Consider the following 21,196-nt stretch of genomic DNA (forward strand, 5'->3'; position numbering starts at 1 on the left):
TTATAACCATGTTTGTTGAGTTACAAAAATGTTATTCTACATATTGAACTTTTTAATTTAACATAACGTAGCTTAATGATTTTTGTACTACCTAAAAATTGTAAATAAATTAACTGTAAATAGATGATAACATGCGCATAGAAGAAATCCTATGGTTATCAACCTATAGTATTATAAGTATATAACTCGAGATAAACATAAAATACAATTTAACAAAATAGTTGCAGCCAACAATCAATAAATGTTAACTTTCGGATATTGTTGATTAAATGAAAAGAAAATCTTTCCTAAAAACTTCATATCACTAGACGATTTAAGTACTGTTGGTTTTGACACATTTCTATGGGAGGGGGGGGGGGTGGAGGAGGATTAGTCGTTAAAAATCCCAGTGGTCACCCATCCGGACCTGGACGATGCTTGACCGTAACACACATTAGCGACCGCAGCCAACCACCGTGCAACATCTGAACCCTGAATTGTTTTATATCGATACACATTATATAATACATAGTTTTCAAAGCAGGTTATTATACTATTGTACTTACCTACATTATTGCACTTGTCATGACAATAATATTATGTCATTAACATTTTAACTGTTTTGTAGATAAAAAAAAAACACTTGTGCTAATATTTCAACGTTATATAGTAGAACAATCCCACATTTACATGTATAGCGCCAGTTCTTTTCGTGAATCAAATAGCTTGAAATTTAATTACATTTTTTTGTTTTCTGTTCTCTTAAAAGTTTTAACATGATGCGACACTACCTATAACATGACGTGATGTATTTGACGTTTTTATTTGAACAATATTTACAATTCTCACAGCACATTACAGGCACGACTTGTGTAGGTATGATGACACGGATCGATATTATATATGTATTACCAATATTAACCAAGCAAAATAAAAATTAAATTTTGTTCACTATATTTTTTTTAATAAAACTGCCGCAATGAAATATTGCGCGTATATAAACAAACAAAACAAACTATAATATGCCTAAAAATAATGTTAAATAATAATCAACACGCCCAAAATAATACAAATCACAATACAATACAATTCATATTATACACAGTATGACATTATAACAGTAATAGTAACGATAATAAATTAATACCTAATAAACATAATATAGTGAAAATAGTTTAATAGTAACAATAATTATAATAATAATCTATATAGTTATGATCTAGTGTAGGCAAGAATAATCATGGTAGGTATAGAATTATGGCGAGGAGTTGTGCAGTCAGTAAAATACAATGGCGAAACCGGTGGCGTTTATTGTTTTTACTTAAAATAAATATCGCTCTCCCGTAGTGGATGTTTGATGGCTGCCAGAATTCATCACCATTGCCGGAACGAAACTACCATAACGATCGCTGTTTGTAAAACGACCAACCCCGTGGTCTTGGTTCCGGTCGTCCGGGCGGCACTGGAGGACGGAGACCGAGGCACGTTCCCGTACTTGTTACAGATGTTCTGCAAAGGTCAATAATATTATGATGAGTATTATTCAACACAAGTACATAATTGTAGAGGCACGCGTTACATCCAAACGTTAAGTGAGTCAAACTCACACATAAAAATTGTATGATTAGAACTACCTATAATTTACCGTTTCAAGGGGCTTAGTATAGGCAATTATATTTAGTCGTCGGTGATACGATTCTACGATGATTAAATATTGTTTTTAGTATGAGTAAATAATTACATTTGAAACATAATGATAATAGGAAGTCATGTACTCTACGAGCGTATGTAAACTAAAATATAATTCATCTTGGAACCAGGTATACCTATAACTTATTAAAACTAAATATTTTCTAATCTATATTATTATACCAGCTGTCGGCTGACAGGGCAATGTGTTGCTACTTGCTATTGCTAGGTATGTGTGATTATGCGAGCAGTTTATTGATAGGTAAGAAATCACCTCCAGTAGATCGCGGACCACCGCGTTGAGCGTACGTAAGTATATAATTTAATTCTTAAGACAAAATGCAAAAATTTGGTCCACCGAAACCGTGATTCAAATTTGACACATACTGTACTAAAGATATACACAGGCTTATCGCATTAATAATAATAATTATTATTATTAAAACCAATAGCAACAATTTATAAACAAAAATAATCTCAAAATCCCTATTGGAGATTATTCCCGGGTTGGATCTCTTATTTACCTTTTTCGCGACAAGATGTAGCATATCTTCTTCTTCAAGGTCTAATCTATCTCTGTACCAAATTTTATTCCCATCGGATGAACGGTTTATGAATGCATAAAAGACATAGTCAGTCAGTCGAAAATATTTTTTTGTCTTTTATTTAAAGGTATATATAATATATGGATGGATAGATATATATATATAGATAAAAATAAATGTTTATGTGTATGTGTCCTTTATGCATTCCTCGGATTAGACCTCTGGGAAGAAAATAGGGTAAATTAGAGCTCCAACCTGGGGAGGTGCTCAAACAGGGATCTTGAGATTTACGATCGAAATGTTTGTTTGTAAAACTGTGAACAATCAGAATTTTTTCCGGGCAATGCCGAGTAACTTAGCTAGTTTTTATATAACGCACAGAGTGTATCAAGACGAAATACGAATGATATTCGTGGGCTACGGTACTCAAAATGTTTACCTATTACTGTTTTATTCGTTATTGATTTACGGTCATTACTCAATAATACTGTATCACATTATAAGTAATAAAATAATATATAGTGTTATATAATATACGTAATCAACAATCGTAAATCGTAAATTGATTGCACGCACACATCGTTAAACTTACAATTTTAGAATTTGAACGTAATATTTACACGTGAAAACCAATATTTTAAATTTATTGTTTATCTAAATTTTATATGATATGTTAAATACTTACCAAAAGCGAAGATGCCATTTGACTAAGGAATTGACTAGCGAACTCTTCGGTCTGCTGGCCGCAAGTGGCCCGGACAATGCCGTGCACACACTGTAAATGCCCTCTAAATGATCTGTTGGTAAATGGAAAAAATAGATATTAGCAAATGGTTAATGACTAAGAAAAACTATTCTTTGGACAATGAAATATGTGTAAATATAAAAAAATCTTCGGAAAATATCCGTGTAAGTACTTATAGGACGTACCTACCTAAAAGTGTAGATGATGGATGTACCATGTACACAAATCCAAAATATTAACTTATAAAGTAAAAACTAAATTATATTTATAATAATGATTACATGGTACCATTAAAATAACTAAAGAATATGTATTTTTTCATATTATCTATTATTGATCAAAATATATGCTGTTAGTAATGTTTGTAAGTAAATTTAAAATAATAATATTTAATAAAAAAAAGTATATATGTTAAGCCGTTACGGTTAATAATACCGGTGAAATCTAGGATACATAAAATAGTTTGGTCACACCCCAAATGATTTTTGTAATTAAGACTTATAAACGAGATTTGATGAATCTTATAGGATAACACCAGTGTTGGTAAAAGCCCAAAATTGTTTACCAATTATTGTATGTTATTTTTCCCCATGTTTTATACTCGTAGATCATTACAATAGTACACGATAACATATAAATAATAAAGAATATAATTTAAGTATATTAGCTACTACCTATATACAAATAAATTAGATTCACACATTTAAATTATTTTCAAATTGTACTGCGATCAACGATTATGTAATAAAAATATACTTAAATAATAATCTTTATTATTTTTATTTTAACGTATAATTAATATAAATTAATGAATTTATATTAATTAATATATTAATTAATAAATTTATATTTGACAAAAAATTGATTGAAATTTGTAAACGTAGTTATAAAGGAAAGTGATAATCAAAAATAATTAAATACCGCAAAACAAAACATAACGAAAAACGTAATTTATAGAATATCATTAAACAAAAAATAACGCAAAACGAAATATTTTAAAATCTATCTATTTAAAAGGTCTATTGCATCGGCCTAAATCGCAAAGGGCATATGTCCAAAATTACACATTTTTCAGGAGAAACATAAACGCTTCGAACATATTTCGTCGGTCTAATTCCATAATTCGCAAAAGTCGTATCTCTAACATTTTTTTATGATAATTGGAAATACGACTTTTTTTAGGTCTAAAATCATTACATCGGAGATACGACGATTTCTAACCATCAATTTTATGGAGGATAAAATTATACAATTTCAAAAACGGCCCTATTAAACGATGTGGTTTTTTTTCTTAATTTTAATCACTAATAATCCTTAAATCCAAAAAAATGGAGTTACGACCTTTGCGATTTAGCCGACAATTGGTTTCGTAGAAACATTTATTTCATGCAAACAATCTAAGAATTGATTATAATATTATATTCCATATCTGGGCCACTGGGTACCTACCCGCATTAGTTATTATTTTTAAATTATTATTTTAAATTTAAATTGTGTTAACACTATTTTAAATAACGATAAACAAAAAACTTGGATAACGTTTTAATTCTGAATAATGATAAACGCAAAAGTTGAATGACGTTTTGTTTCTAAATAACGATAAACGCAAAAATTGTGTAACGTTTTAATTGTAAATAGGTAACATAAAACGGAATTTTTTTTTCAAATTCAAGCCCTGATAATACATGGTTATACGTTTTTAGCAGAGCGAGCGCTTAAAATAAAGTCAATTTACAGATATCTGTGATGACACTGTGAAAACCGACCATAGCAATGTAATATAAATTATAACTTTCAAGACATATAAAATGCGTTTATTAAATTAAATATGTAGAATCGAAATGCATGCTGCAGTTGGTAAATAAATCAATTAATGATATTTATATTTATCATTATCACTGTAAATTATTGCTACTCATCGTGTTACATATTTTATTTGTTTAACCAAAATGTTTACTTTATTTACAAATTACAGTCCTGTTTCACATTTAATATAATATACTCGGCGGTAACGAATGTCTTGCAATCGTTGTCTCTTCGGCAATCGTTGCAACCAGTTACAATACGACAAATGATAACACTCACCCACACAGGCGGGCCAGGTTCTGTGTTATATGTTCAGCGTCCATGATTGGAAACGTGGTTGAAGTCTCAGTTCCATCGCTTCCGGTATGCTGCTCCTGATCCATCATTAGGGAGGCCAACTCAGTCTGGTGTCGACGTCCACACTGCACGTACTCGGTATGCACAGTGCGCAAGCAAGCGGCATGTTTCAAGTATTCTGTGGGTGGAATGTACGTATTGATGAAATGTTACATGATAACAAAATTATATAAAAAATATTATGATATATAGATACTGACCCTCCCTATAAGGGCTACCCTCGGTGCACAGCTCTTGCATGTCCATCGTCGGAACGGTGTACAGCGAGTAAAAGGCTCCCCGCTGATCAGGTGTCATGCACCGGCGGGTAAACGCGTCCACGCACCGTAAATGTCGTTCCAAGTTTTTATACCTGTAGCGGACACAAAATTATAATTTGATTAATTGCACATATTAATTCCAAATTTTTATATGCCATACTATAGTAAGTAGGTATAATAATTAATACAATTACAAACTATTCTTAGTTACTAGTTACTACCCACAAAAATATGTTTATAAATCTACATTCTTATCAGTGGCATAGTCTCGGGTGGATATAAGGGGGGGGGCATAACCCCCATCGTCTGTATTATACATTTAAAGTTAAAAAATTGAATTTTTAATTCTTGAATCTATTATATTTAGATTATAGGTGCAATTGAAACTAAATGAACTGTTCATGCTCAAAAATGTATAATTTTCACTAATGTAGTAAGTGCATTAAAATAATTGTTATTCAAAATAGCTATAGCTGGAATAAAACCTTGTTTCTTTTACATTATTAGATACACGAAAATGTATGGCTGAGTGACTGACCAGTAATAATTTTCACTATACATGAAATCAATCAATCATTACACTTTTTAAAAAAAATTTTAATCATATATTTAATTTTTCTCAATTATTTTTTCGGTGCGATGGATATGACAAGTATAGTTTTGTAAAAATAAAACGGTTTAAATCGAATTCCCTTCATTAATGTTTCAAAGTAATTATTACAAGAATGCCGGAATATCACACTTTCATTATTGGCTATTGCATAATAACAAAATTATATAAAAAACAATGTTTTCACGTGGAAAATAACCCAGTTAGAACATAAGTCTACAAAAATACTGATATCAATATATAGGTACAAAAACAACTAAAAAAGTATATATACTTCATATTTTAAACTTTACCGGACACCCTTATTTTTAAAACTTTATCAAAACCTAAGTTATTTTGTGTTCTTAAAACGATGATGTGATCAGAATTTGGAGGTCAAACTGAAAGTTTTGAAGTTAAAGTAATTTTTTACTTTTGTGTTACAACTTATAGAGCAATGCGTAGACGTGTGTTTTATTGTAATATTGTGTGGCTTGTTATATGTTCCTAACACCAGTCTTATGGATCTGACATTTCGGCTAATCTTTTAATATCCTAGTGTATCAAGTGGCCCTGATAAGCTTAGAGAGCGGTCCCTTTCACACTTCCAAAAACTCCTATACAGTAATCCAATAGCCTCGTTATCATTTCAGATATAATATGTACATGCGATTGCCTTTTTATGCTCCTTAATAAATAGTCATGAACGCGTGCTCCATACTTAAAAATAATTGCAAACTTCAAATCTAAGTCTAACTACATTAATTCTGATTCTATCATCGTTTTCAACATCGTATAAATTACTTAAGTTCCAAAAAAAAATAAAAGAGAACTAGCTTCTGCTGCATAGTAAGGTTCTAGTGTCATTTAATAGGGTCTTATATACTTATATCAATAAGTATTCCCTTTCCTTGTCCCTGACGACTTTTAGATACACCACTGAAATGAATGTACCTAATATAATAATAATAATTTATAATAGGTATTCAATTGTCGTTGGTCACTGACGGGCAATTGATATCTTGTAGTATGTCAGAGGCGGCTTCGGGTCCAACAGGCGGTGGCGTCAAATCAGTGTAGTTGAACAGTGGCAGCGTGCGGCAATTGATCACGCGGCCGTCATCGCAGCGCCCGTACGCGGCTTCGGACAGCTCTTCAGCGTCTACCAGGAGTTGTTGTTTGTCGTTGCCGACGACCGCAGCAGATTGTGTCAAAGTCACCAGCGCTGCTACGCCTGCGGAAAGAAACAGAAAGGTATAGTTAATGTATAAATCAGGATAAAGGTGTTCTATTTTTAAAATTCAAGTCTAAATATGAAAATAATTATAGTGTAATAACACTATAACATTATAGTGTAAGTCGTTATGGCATCCTTAAAGTTATTACAACCGAGTACCGACCCCCCCAGCCATTTCTTGGTAATGGCTATAATTGTTAAAAATGGGATAAAATTTGTGCGACACCCGTTGTACTCGGAAAAATCGTTTTTCCTTTTTGGCCATTTCCCCAGCCCCCCTCATGGAAAAAATTACATTTTTGAAATTTTTCTTTTACCAAACATTAATGCGCCATAAGTGTGGATTTGTGCGACAACAACCAGAATTTGTGTGACACCCGTTGTACTCGGAAAAATCGTTTTTCCTTTTTGGGCATTTCCCCAGCCACCCCTCATGGAAAAAATAAATTTTTGAAATTTTTCTTTTACCAAACATTAGTGCGCTATTAATGTATAGTAAATAAAATGTAATTTCAATAAAAAAATTAGTTAAATTAAAATCCCTAGAAGAAAAAACTAGAATCTAAAAAACCTCAGTATGATAAAAAACCACTTGAATAAAAAATTTATATTTTAGTTAAATCAAAAATATATAATCAATATATAAAAATAATAATATAATATTAATATAAAATTGTTTAACCTACTTAGATATTTTTATAAGTTTAACTATGCTATTTTTATTAATTATTATTCTTGATGTTAAATCCTAGAAAATTACTTTAGGTCCGTCTGTGATTTATTACACATAACAACTTCACTATAATTTATTATGATGTACTATTGTGCTAAAAAAAACAGTGCAACTCTTTATATAATATATTTATTCTATATTTCAGCTAAAAAAGCCAAAATTTTTTATGAAAAAAATTACATAAGTTTACATAACAAAATTCAATCGTAATCGTATTAAGCCTATAAACTAATGCACTTCCATCATTAATGAATATGTTAATATATATAATGGTAATCCTCAAATTTAAGTAGTCACCACCAATAGTCAATATCAATTTATAAAGAAAAGACAACTCTTTTGATAATATATTATAGTAATGCAATTTTGACCAAATGTCGACTAAGATACGTTTACCTTGAAGCTATATAGATTAGAAACCTGACGGAACGAAATGTCGAAATCTCGTGGAACTAAAAATAAAGTGAGTTTTCAACAAATTTCCGGTTTGTACTTTGTACGCTATGTCCGTTTCGACAAGATTTATAAGTGTATACAATGACGACAGCAGCAATTACAAATAATATTAAATAAAAGCAAGACAAAACGTAAGTAAGCCAGTTTGGGTTTGGATCCGATATCACAGGTAGTAACAATGGTCAAATTAAATAATTGTTTCACAAACTGAATAATTCCACAATATGTCAATGTCTCAAGGTTTTTTTTAGTTATTTACCAAATCTCCAGAACTGAACATTTCGACTTATGTTATACAACAATAGTTTCCAACATGTTTGACAGTATTTTTTCAAGTGTATTGCACGTATATAAATCTTTAACAACGAACACGATTAATGAAATATTCTGAATGTAATTTTTATCAATCCATAGGTAATGTTTATTCTGTTTATTGTCAAGAACACAATATTATTATTATTACACATTTACAACGTCAATTATTTATCGAATAGGTATCGAAAAATACTTATTTATTGCACATCTAGATCATTAGAGGAACTGCCGTTTCAAATTTTAAATTTGTACCATTTGTAGTTTTCGAGAGGTAGCGATGAATGAGTGAGTATAGAAGGTATTTGGCTTATATTTATATAGATTAAGTCATGCTATTATATATTAAAATATTTATTACATTATGTTTATAAAAAATAACAATTAAAACACTGATACTAAATATTTCAATATTATTATTGAGTATATAATGGTAGATAGTAGATACATTATATGTGGTATTAGGTTGTAGGACTGAAGTTACAATAGTTATTCAACGATATAACCAACTTATTTATCCATCTGTAGTTAATTGTATAGTATAATGATTAATGCGCTATATAGTAATTCATTACGGGTATTATTCTCATTTTATTGTCAGATTTATAGAATTAATTGGAGCTATAAAAAAATTAATTTATTCGGATTCGATGTGCATATTCGCCAATAACCATATTTTTACTTTTCATAAAATCTTAAAGTACGACATAAATTTGATTATACATAATACATCATAATCGCTTAACAACTTTATAGTGCGATTGTAGTAAGTACCTACCATTGATTATAAATACTATTTCTAATGATTAATGGTAGTATGAACGATTATCATCTAGGGCAAAATAGGACTTTGAAAACATATAAGGGCATTGAAGCACGAAAATAAATACGAGTAGGTCAAAATAAAATTTCTGCTTAGAAATCAAAAAAATGATAAACTGTTTCTTCTGATATATAATATACTATTAAACTATTTTTAATTTACCAGTTTTACGATAGTAATAATAAAAATTATTAATTAATTTAAATTTGAATAACTATAAATGTACGTTTTATTGCAACTTATATCAATAAATAATAAAACTATACATGGTTTCATATAATATTTAATGCAGGACTACGACTTATTCCATTTTTTTGTTCAATAAAATCTATTAGGTATATCATTTAATGTTGATGATTATAATTTACAATAATATACTTTTATAATATTTCTAAAAATAAATAATGAATATCGTATATTATAATATGTGATAACAATTTAATTTCCTAATATTTCATGTTTTGGCGTAAATTAGTTTTTTCTTCAAGCCAACGACATAATTAAAACATGTATATATATTAATACATATATGTTAGTCGATAGTATAATATATTAGGTATTATTTATGATATAACGCATGCTTGTAAGTTGTATTTTTATTGCATTGCATTAATTTTTATTAAATAACAACTTAACTAGAAGTTAATCGATTTTATTTATAATGTTTGTTTTTACTGAAATATTATTGAACGAATAAATGGTATTTTTATATCTTGGTTTTTGTAATATATGTTATACCTTTAACAGTTTTGAAAATGTGCTTGATTATAACATAATAATATAATTATATTATATAATAATATTATTTGTAAAATAATTTGGTTTTAAAAATTAAAATACCGCGCCCAACCTAAGTTCTGCAGAATTTGTCAGGCGATATCATATTTTATATCGTTTTGACATTTTGAAAAAGTGACCATGATGATATATTTTAATGATATTTTGTACTTTTGCATCTGATACAATTTCCAGATTAGACTCACAAACACAAATACTTATTTATTTGTCACACTGAAAACAATTCACCAAAATGCCGTCATATCAAATTCCTGATATATTTTTGAATAGAACACCGTTGATTACAGTCCCCTTAATTTTGTTAAAGAATTTGTGTTTTCAATGAACTTTTTAAATGATTCATTCTTAAAAGATAATAATATAATTAAAATATTAAATTTTTTTTTATCATTTCCATAGCTAAATCATTAAAAAGGATAACCATACAAATACAATGTTCTCTCAAAGTTGTAAGAAAAATAGCATTGTTTATTTTTATATAAAAAATAACATGAAACATATTAAGTATATAATATATACTTAATAATATAATATTATTATAATATATCTAATAGTAAAATGTATATTATAGAAGATAACTAAAAAAAACCTTTTAAAAACGAAATAGCAAATATCTGAAAATTACATACAGTATTCAAATATAATAATTATTTCATACATTAATTTAAAACTTCAATATAAAAATTATAATATAATACGTCTTGTATATTATATAAATTATCAATATAAACGCGTATCACAAGGTTTTGATAGTTTTACATGAATATTATAGATTGCGATATCTGGGAAATATTAGTAATAGGTACTTATTCAAATTGCCTACTTATTAGTTACCTATTACTTATTACCGCCTACCAAAATTATATTATTATGAATCAGCAAATTACTTTTACTCGTTGATTATTCGTCATTACGTCTTATTAGTAAAGTCTTAATAATATAATTATTATTAAAATATAACCAGGTAAAACCGCCTGTTGAAAAGTTTTCAATTTCTTTGGGAGCCAGTTATTTAGTTTAATGTCCACCAATTAAGGTAACATGAAATTTCTATTAGGTACCTATTATTCAAAAAGCGTATCTCGCACTGGCTATATTATATGATAATGGCGCTGCTAAAACATACAGTTTTATATTATATTTTCTTCCTTTTTTATACACCATGTTTACTTAATGTCAAATAATTTGTATTGTTACAATTAATATTGTATTTATTATTGTTGTTATTGTTATAAGTAATATAAGATGTTCAATTTTTTCATGAATTTCAGATGACCTTGAACTTCCACACCAGTTATCTCAGTAAGGTCCAGTAGTAAAAAAATATTTATAAATTACGTACTTATTAGTTATTACTTATTAGTTATTAATCATAATAAAATTAGAAATTTAATATTGTATTGTAACAATTATTTTCCACGTTATATAACATACCTATATTATATTATTATGCAATTAAATAAAAATATATTAAAAGTGTCATCAATTTTTGTTCATTTATTTATATATATGATATATGTATTTTTTTTTTAAGTTGTATATTTCTTGTAAAATAAAAAAAAAATTATTATATCTTTGATGCTCTATGAGTCTTGTATGTACCTGACCAATATATTATGCCAAATTCAGAAAGTCAAAACGAGTTTAAATATTTCTGCAAAACTAGGTTAAAATTGTTCAGGTTTTGGACTATGGGTAAAAACATTTAAAATTTTTCCGGCTTTCGGGTTTGGAATATATTAGTAGATACTATTTTTTCCGGGTTACACAATGTATGTTGATTGTTGGCTAACGTGTTTTTAAACGTGTTAAAATACATTTTAGATATAAAGTAAATATACATTTTGTTAACATGCTTATCGTTAATTAAATTTTTTTTTTATAAAGGCCAGTTATTAATTATTGGTTGGTAATTTTGAATAGAATGGCATGATATCATAATTAATCGATGCCGTTGTAGCACGAACTACTCAAATAAAATCACTTATATTTCTTGTTTTGATTTCTTCTTGTATGTATATTATGTACCTATAATTATTATTAATTATGCGTGGTATTAAATAGAAACCCACATTCGATTAGCAATTAAAATGTAGTATCTTATGTAAAGTCAAGTCACGATAACTTTACTCGCAGTTGAAGGGAGGTAAAAATCGCTTCGAGATATGTATTATTAGAGATACCCGACTTGAATTTAACCTAACATCAAGGTGAATAATAAAAACAAACGAGACGTCAAGTTTTTCGAGTTATCACGACTTGCCTGTATTCTTATACCTACTGCCTGCCTACACGTTATCGGAATTCATTTACTACTCGTCTAATTAACAGAACGGACGATTAGAGTGTTTGGTTTTTCAAATATTATCGGAACGAGTGCCTGTGAAAGTTTCAAAATGACGTCGGGTCACCAATTATGCGTATAATATGTGTGAAACACTATAAAATAATAAACTAGATGAATTTCACAGCGCTGCAAGTGCCCTACTCTAGATACCTACCTTGCAATAGTGTCAACAAATAGCAATATTTATGCATTTCTTATCGATTTTCAGATGATCTTTTTCTATTCCTCATCGCCACTTGAAATAGGTATGCTTTAATATTCGTCTTATACAATTATAATATCTTACCTATATATTAATATATTATAGGTTGACGCAGTGGCAGTCTCATGGTGGAGGGGATGATAGATCCCCCATCATGACCTTTTTTTAAAATATTTATTATGATATAATAATTTGTATTGATTATAAAATATACTTTTGATGACCGAATAGTGCATGTTAAAAATCAGCCACATCGCCTTCCACCATGATAAAGTCATTTGACCGCCACTGGGTTAACGTACTGTCCAAAGTCAAAATCGCAGATTTCCAAAACCTAAGAACCACAAATGTCCAAAAATATACTGTTTTGAGAAGTATTTAAATTAAATCGTATACGGATGTTTCTCGACACACGAACCACCCTGTATAAAAATAATATACATTTATGCTGAGGACTATCTACGGAAAAGCATGTCGCACTCGCACAAACACCTGTGCACCGCGTTCGTGTAAAAATAAGCGTGCGACCGAGCTTTTGCAGCTGAGGCGAGGACGATGAACCCACACGCGGTGTATATTATTATTATTCTATATATTATATATGCTTCTCATGATAATAATAAAATCACGTATTATTATTAATTGTATCAACGGCTGCGCAGCCTCGACGACAACAATGATTATTTTTATTATGTTTTATACAGATTGTGCGATGTAGATACTTATGATACGGATGCCAATAGTTTGACAATGTCGATTGTGTACAATATTATAACAATATTGGGAAAATCGAGACAAACTATAGCGTTGCAGAGAGAGAGACCGAGGAAACAAGAAAATCTAATCAAAAAATAATGGCGTAGCAGACGACTCTTTTATACTATTATTATTAGGACCCTCGAAAGAGAAGCCGTATCGCCGCGAAAAAACAAGTCAATCACGTGTCGATCATGCGCTCGCCGCCGCCGCAAATTCAAACCCCCACATCGCCGTTGCGTAAATCGCCAATACGTACAATTCAGTACTATGACATTATGTATAATATAATATTATTAACATTGAGGTGTTACCATACATTTTTTTTTTTTTTTTTAATCGTTTATTTACATGAATATTTACAATCTGTACTAGAGGGTACAATAAGTAAAATGTTTAACATAATAATGAAAAGAACAGTGAAAGACATGAAGGAGCTTCACATTAGAATCACCTGAGCTTAAATAATTTCCTTAAAAGATATGCATCAGACATTGAGTAGGTCTCTAGATCAGTTGTGTTTGAGGCATTTTGGCGGGTTTTCTGGAAGATGGTTGGATTAAAGTTGAGTGATGAGGCGGTTGGGGTGGTCGGCCGTTTTGGAGTGGAGGTGAGTATAGTATAATTTGGCAATTGTTTGTTTGATAGTAGCAATTTTTAGCTCGTTGTGGAGGCTGACATTGGTAACGTACCAGGGGGCATTCACAGTCGTTCGTGAGCAAATGGCTTTGAAAGCTTGGATAATTCTAGTGTTAGCTGGTTTGGCTGAACCAACCATAAATTATAATACCTACTGTTATAAGATCCTATATATAACGGAAAAATTCACCCATCATACTATAATGATTTTTTTATAGTTATTACTATTACCTTTTATTTTTATATTGATTTTGTTGCTGCAAGTTGTAAGTTGTAACTTAGTAATTATTAATATAACATTCAAGTTTATGGCAACATATTTCCTCTTGGTCGCAAAATCGTAAAACAATTTGCCAGTCATCGTATACTAATATATTGCACTTGTAATATGCTCGTAGCTTGTAGTGATCAGTATAATATTCTGATAGCCAGTTGACTACGAGTATATTATGATTTGCCGGTAGCAAGACCTATTTGTTGACGATGAAGTTGATGATGAGGTAATAGATAAATAAATTTGTAGACAGGTGAAATATTACTATGTGGCTTATTAAAATATTCTTCAGTAAAATTGACTAAGTCCAAATAATGAAATTATTACACAAAGTGTCGTGAAGGTGCTCGAAGTGCAGTGGAGAAAACACGTCTGAATACAGGCCATCTCCGGTCTGCTTTTATAAGGGCCTAGGCTCTCCTACCTACACCCCGGTCCATTGACTTATCCATAATGTGTCGTCACGTTATCGGTGTCCCGTGCACTGCGTGTGAACCTAATCATAATGATGATTCCACGAACCGTCTATTATCTGTTGCACTCCCATCCTGTTTTCTGGTTTTTGAATATATGCACATATATCTACTTTGTGAAGAGCAAGCCCCCATATCCTGTCGTTGTATACATGGCTTGTAGTTTTTAATGTAATGTTTATGATTTTATTATAATATTATTCTCGATTAATTTTACTGTTCCGTGATTCATATATTTATAGTTTAGTTATTATATATAAAATATTGTATGGCCATTTACGCTTTTTAGCGCCACTCCTTACTACCTATGTTATTGTGTTCCTTTTACTTGTATCGTTTGAAGGAAACGGATACCATCCGTTACACACTCATAACTCATGCGTAATTCTATAAACCCAGCGGGGATATAGTCGTCGACCATCGTACATGGCACGCGTGAGCACGAACGATTTACGATTTACGAGTTAAATAGTTAAATCTATTATTTTCGGTGCATACCTAGCTACATATTGGTTATCATTATAAATGAGTACAGTTGAAAAAATCGTACACAACACGTATTATATCATGTCGCCAGCGAACCCATAAGGTATAATTGATAATAATCATAAATTATAAAGCTACCGCGCAGTATCCTACACTTTGTTTTAATTTCTATCGGCTTTGAAATAATTATGATTATTGTTTTAACGCAGGTCTGGGATAGTGGTCAGGAATAGCATTTAGTCTAGACGAGTGGCTTTTGAATCTTACAGAAAAATTGACGGAAAAACGCGAAATCAACGGTACAGCTCTTAATTAAAACGATTTGTTTTTATTTTATTGTAAAAGAAATTTAAAATAAATAATCTTAAGAGGACGCTACACGGCCATTTGCAGTAGTCTTCGTCTTACAAGTGCGTAACATAGCAAATTTACACTCAGGAAAACTCCGTCAGTTTTAAACATTTGAGTGAATCAACCTATTATGAAACGTCATGATGTAAGTACATTATTTGTGTTTTTATGTGAATTTTTACGATAGTTAAATTTTTTAGTAAGTTATGTAACGCGTAAATTAAAAATCCTCATAACTCACTTAAAAACTAAATTATCTTAAAAAACCCACATACAAATACAGTAAAATCAAATTTCAAATCTTAAAATCAAGTTTCATAATAGGTTGATTCACACAAATTTTTAAACTAACTGAGCTAAACGTGATCTGCTGAGCGTAAATTTGCTATGTTATGCACTATTGTAAGACGGAGACAAAAAATATCTGTGTAGCATCCTCTTAAATCAGTACTCTAACGCTAATACTAATACTCTATACGCGCATATTTACTATATTATGTAATATATGCAGTTAGATAATTTCAATAATTCCAACCCATAGCCCAGTGCCGGTCAATGATCTTTTCAAGGGATGGCTAATTATTTAATGTGCACTATTTGATTATTAAAAAAAAAAATGTATGGTTATCAGCTCTTAAACATTGAATTATGTTCCAGCGTTGACAACCACTGCTATAGCCAGTAACCGAATGCTATCAAATGCCACAGAATGTGGCGACGGTGGTATTTATTATACTTATATATATATAATGCATTATAGTTATTATTGTATGGTACTATATGTAGTAGTATAATGGTAATTAATAATTATCATTTTTGTGTTGCATATGGCGCAGTCGTGCATTGTGCGTTTTGTCGTAGACGATAACGGCGAAACTATAAATTGTTACCATATTATAATGTACACAGTAGCTACTAATGTATAATAGTAGTATACTAGTATAGTACTACACAGTACAGTATAATAATAAGGCGTAACAACGAATTATTATTACTATTGTTGTTCAATAAATGTATTATTGCTGCGGGCGACCCAGGAATACGCGATGGTCCAAAAATATAAAAAATATTGAAAAAAAAACTGTGTAGGTAATAGGCACCACCTATATGACTATATTGATAAAAATGTGTGATAAATTCATAAATTATGATTGTAAAAACAAACGGCGTTTAATGTCGGCGGTGGTCTCAGTGCAGGAGGAGGAATGCACCACCTGTACCACCGCGTATGATTATGAGATAAATATTATTATAATATTGTCAATAAAATAAATTACGATTATACGAGAGACTCGTGTTCCAATAGAATTTAAAACTGTTATTACTTATTATTGTATATCGTATAGAAAAGTATAACAATAAATTGGTTAGGTTAAGCTCACAGATTTTTTTGACTGAAATTATACCTACCAACATGATATTAAGCTACATGATTTATTTTGATGACTTTTATTTTATAATCTTATTCCCAATGAGAAGTTCAATATTAAATTAAGTGTTTTCTTTTAATTTTGTGTGTTTCGATTGAGAAATTCAAAATATAGGTACCTATTTTATACCATAAGGTTTACAAAATAATTATGTTCACAGTTCACTTTGTTCGCATAAACAAAACAATAAACTGCCTTTAGTTTTTAATTAATACCAGTATAAGAAAGGATTTTTTTTTTAAATAAAGTGTTTTTCATCGAAAATGTATGAGATATGAAATGAACATTAAATAATATGGTGTATGATAAGACAACAATATTATAATGAATACGTGAATACTACATATGACAGTGACACAGTGTAGACTGTGTAGTGCATTACAATAGTTAAATAGTATAATATATTATAGTACACTAACACGCAAATAATATTCTATGATTCATTTTTTTAAATTATCGATTTTAATATTACGTAGTCGTACAGATTACGGAGCGCTAAACCAGCATTTACATTTTACAATCTCTGATTTCATTTCATTAAGATTACAATATAATTCTAATATAAAGTTACATATTTTATAATATTCTAACACAAATATTTCAAATTAAATTTAAACAAATTAATTCTATATAAATTCAAAATGTATTGAAGTGTACGACATTTTTAATATTCGATCAACTGCAAGGTTTTAAAAAAAATATTTTAAAATATAATTTTTGCAATCATGTAAGACATTTCATAATGTTCGGTCTGACATTACAAACGTTGTTTTATTAAATTATGTTTCGTCATAAACCAAATCTGAAGTTCACTTTTTGGAATTGCGAAGTATGTAGGTAGAGCAATAGTCTCGTAATGTTGCGAGGTGAATGAAAAATAAACCGAGAAGGTAAACGCGGATGTATATAACGTCCTCTTTATATTATTGTTACTTTAATATTATAGTACTCGTGAATAATAATATTATAAGAGATTTATTATTATAGGTTATTTATAATCGATGATGTTACGAAACTATACACCGTTGCATCCTCTTGTTCGCCACAGGTTGCAGACGCATTCTACTGTTGCGCTATATATATATATACACACTGCCTACGTTATAGAATTTCGCCACTTCCTGTTTCACCGCCGTCGGTAGAACAAAGCATACCGCCTCCGTCGATTAATTAAATAATAAGCTAATTCAGTTTCGATATGACGCGTGATCGACGATTTTCCAAATATAAGCACAACACAAGTGCAATAAAATGCGATTAATTATATATTAATAGTCGATAATACCGCTAATGCGCCGGCAATTGAGATTATAATTAAATAAAAAAAACCAAGCGCCTACCTATCATGATATTATATCATTATTATAATATGTTACTGTAATTATTTGACAAGTGTGCTCATTAAACGCCGCTGCACCATCGATGCACAAAATGCCGTCACAATAATAATATTAAAATAACAATTTTTGTTGTTTTCGAAAATATTTATTAAATATGGAAATGCTATAATCAAATCGCTCATCTAGCGCGTTGTTTGTACGCGTCCGTACCTCGTTATTCCGTTCGTGTTTCCGTTTATGTAAATAATTTCGTAATACCTACGCACTGCAGTTCTGTATTATATCATACGAAATTCGTACATCGGTCTGGACAGGGTACTAAAATAACTTGTAGACTTACAACTGTGGTTGCGGTATAATTACGCAATGCAATTATAGAAAATAAAATTAAGTGGCAGACTACCCCCCTCCCCCACCAACCCCACAACCACCGTCACGATCCCGACCGACGAGAGGAATATGTATTATGGATTTGGCGATCTGCCACTGACGCTGCAGATGTCGACGGACGATGCACTCGTCGCACCGCAAAAGTATATTATACGACGAGCGTGAGCATTTATTTCGTCGAGAATTTTCAATAGAGAAAAAACCGATCACCGGTCGTGGTTGTAAATATAGATACTAGACTGGCGCGGACGAGGTCGCCGGCCGGTCGTTTCGGTGGTGGCGATTTCCCGTCGACATTGGGCCCGGTATCCGAAGACCGACGTCCTTCGCGACCAGTAAACGGGTGTAAATATAGTAAATGCGATATAACATGTTATTATACCGTCGTCGTCGTAGGAACCTATGATTCATATGTGTATAAATGCAATATATACTATTATGTGTGTGCATGGGAATAACATTGCGTCATGTCTACCTTATCGTAATGGTTACCTGCTATGCATATACCTATGTATAATAATCTCTATACTTATTATAGTCGAGTATTGTATCGCTATTACTCGATGTTTTGGCGTTGTGATTACTGTGTGGCTGGGGAATATAGTTTTGCGCCCCCCCCTCCCCTCACAAAAAAAAATAACATTTAAATTGCAGATGATACATAGATGTGAAAATTGTTTGTGAAATTTAACATGTAAAAGAATCGTTGTATAGATATTATGTTATAATATGTAAAATATTTTCGTATACGTGACACTATTTTATTTGTTTTTAATATATACTTAATATTAAACACGATTAAGAACATTTAAACGATTATATAGTTCCTAATGGAAATTTGCAGTATATGGCACATATGACAAAAGGGGAAGCCTCACATACGGTGAGTATCCTGGGTCCTAAAGGCAGTGGCGGCTGCAGAACTTTTGCACCAGCGGGGACAGGCTGAGGCCAACATTTTATAAGGAGGGGTAACATTTTTACTTGATATATATCACCAACCCCCATTGGTTCTAAAATAAAATTAATAAATACCTAATAACGATAATGGTATAATGAGTAATGAAAATATCAAGCGACGAGCAGTGCAAGAATAAGACGTAATAAGTATAAGTATAGGTACCCAAATCGTTGTTTGGTTAATTAATTACACATTTTGTACACTCTCCGAGAGAAGTAAGTTTTTCACTCGGTGGATATAAATGATATAAACACAATTAAGAAACGTGAATTCAAATTTTACAAAGGTACACGGCATGTATAGGTATCTACTCCTCTGAATATGTACACAAAAAAAAAACAGTACCTATAGGCTATAACTAGGAAATTGTATCCTATGATAAGAAATTTATAAGTACCTATATAAAAAATATAAAATAATTATTCAACACATTATTTTGTTTTGAAGGGAGGGTGTCATTGGGAGTCCCTTCCATAAATCAACGGCTGATCAGAGGGGAAAACACCACTAAAAGTTAAAAACATAGTTAAAACCTATTATTTACACTTAATCTTAAACTACTTATTTATTGCATAATACAACAAAATCATAATAATTATTCTATAATCCCTGGGACCTTACAATATTTTTGTAATTATTTTATATTAATAGGAGTGTTCCTAGCGGTTAGTTTTTAGGAGAACGTCACATACTCGCGTGTATACCATATATCTGTGCATATCTCCGTACTAAAAATTATGGACGAAATTAACAATATGAGTTGGAGAAGTGTCAATTTTGTGCAGTGTGTTTTATTATTAGAGTAAATTGGCCTATTATCGAACTTTAAGGTGAGAACACTATAATATTATGTGTTCTATCGTTGCTTTTTTTTTAAATTTAAATTTTTCGTGGATTGTAGATAACCCTGGACCGCCATACGAGTTATTTCACTAAGATCTAGTAGTCTGTTACCAGATATAAATTATAAACAAAATATGTATAGTGTATACATTACCACTTTTTACTTATACATTTATTATAATACCTACATTTAAATATGTAATATTATCATTGAGTATATATTGTACAAAATATAATGATATTATATTGAGACCTATATTTAAAAGTTTTTAGCATTTTTAATTATTATTTATTAATATTTTATGTACTCATTGCTCGCTTGTAATTCAAAATATCGTAGAAATCCAACATGAATCTTAATAATATAATAATTAA

At 30.4% G+C, this 21,196-nt stretch overlaps 1 protein-coding gene and 1 long non-coding RNA gene across 3 annotated transcripts in view; one reads left to right on the forward strand and one right to left on the reverse strand.

The window, feature by feature from the left end:
• Positions 1-912: 912 nt before the first annotated feature.
• LOC100573056 overlaps positions 913-21,196 on the reverse strand; it is a 30,818-nt gene continuing 10,534 nt past the window's right edge. For both annotated transcript variants that reach the window (XM_003248171.4, XM_016808775.2), the window contains 5 exons: positions 6,979-7,204; positions 5,322-5,473; positions 5,044-5,239; positions 2,899-3,010; positions 913-1,488 (listed from right to left, as the gene is read on the reverse strand). In XM_003248171.4, the coding sequence (XP_003248219.1) occupies positions 1,354-1,488; positions 2,899-3,010; positions 5,044-5,239; positions 5,322-5,473; positions 6,979-7,204 (821 nt within the window). In that variant the 3' untranslated portion in view covers positions 913-1,353. The remainder of the gene's footprint in view (positions 1,489-2,898; positions 3,011-5,043; positions 5,240-5,321; positions 5,474-6,978; positions 7,205-21,196) is intronic.
• Positions 5,142-11,728, forward strand: LOC115033432. The gene is made up of 3 exons (XR_003838787.1): positions 5,142-5,252; positions 6,953-7,224; positions 11,601-11,728. It is a non-coding gene; the product is annotated as an uncharacterized LOC115033432 (long non-coding RNA).

This window comes from Acyrthosiphon pisum, chromosome X (genome assembly GCF_005508785.2).
Source record: "Acyrthosiphon pisum isolate AL4f chromosome X, pea_aphid_22Mar2018_4r6ur, whole genome shotgun sequence".
Lineage (NCBI taxonomy): Eukaryota > Metazoa > Arthropoda > Insecta > Hemiptera > Aphididae > Acyrthosiphon > Acyrthosiphon pisum.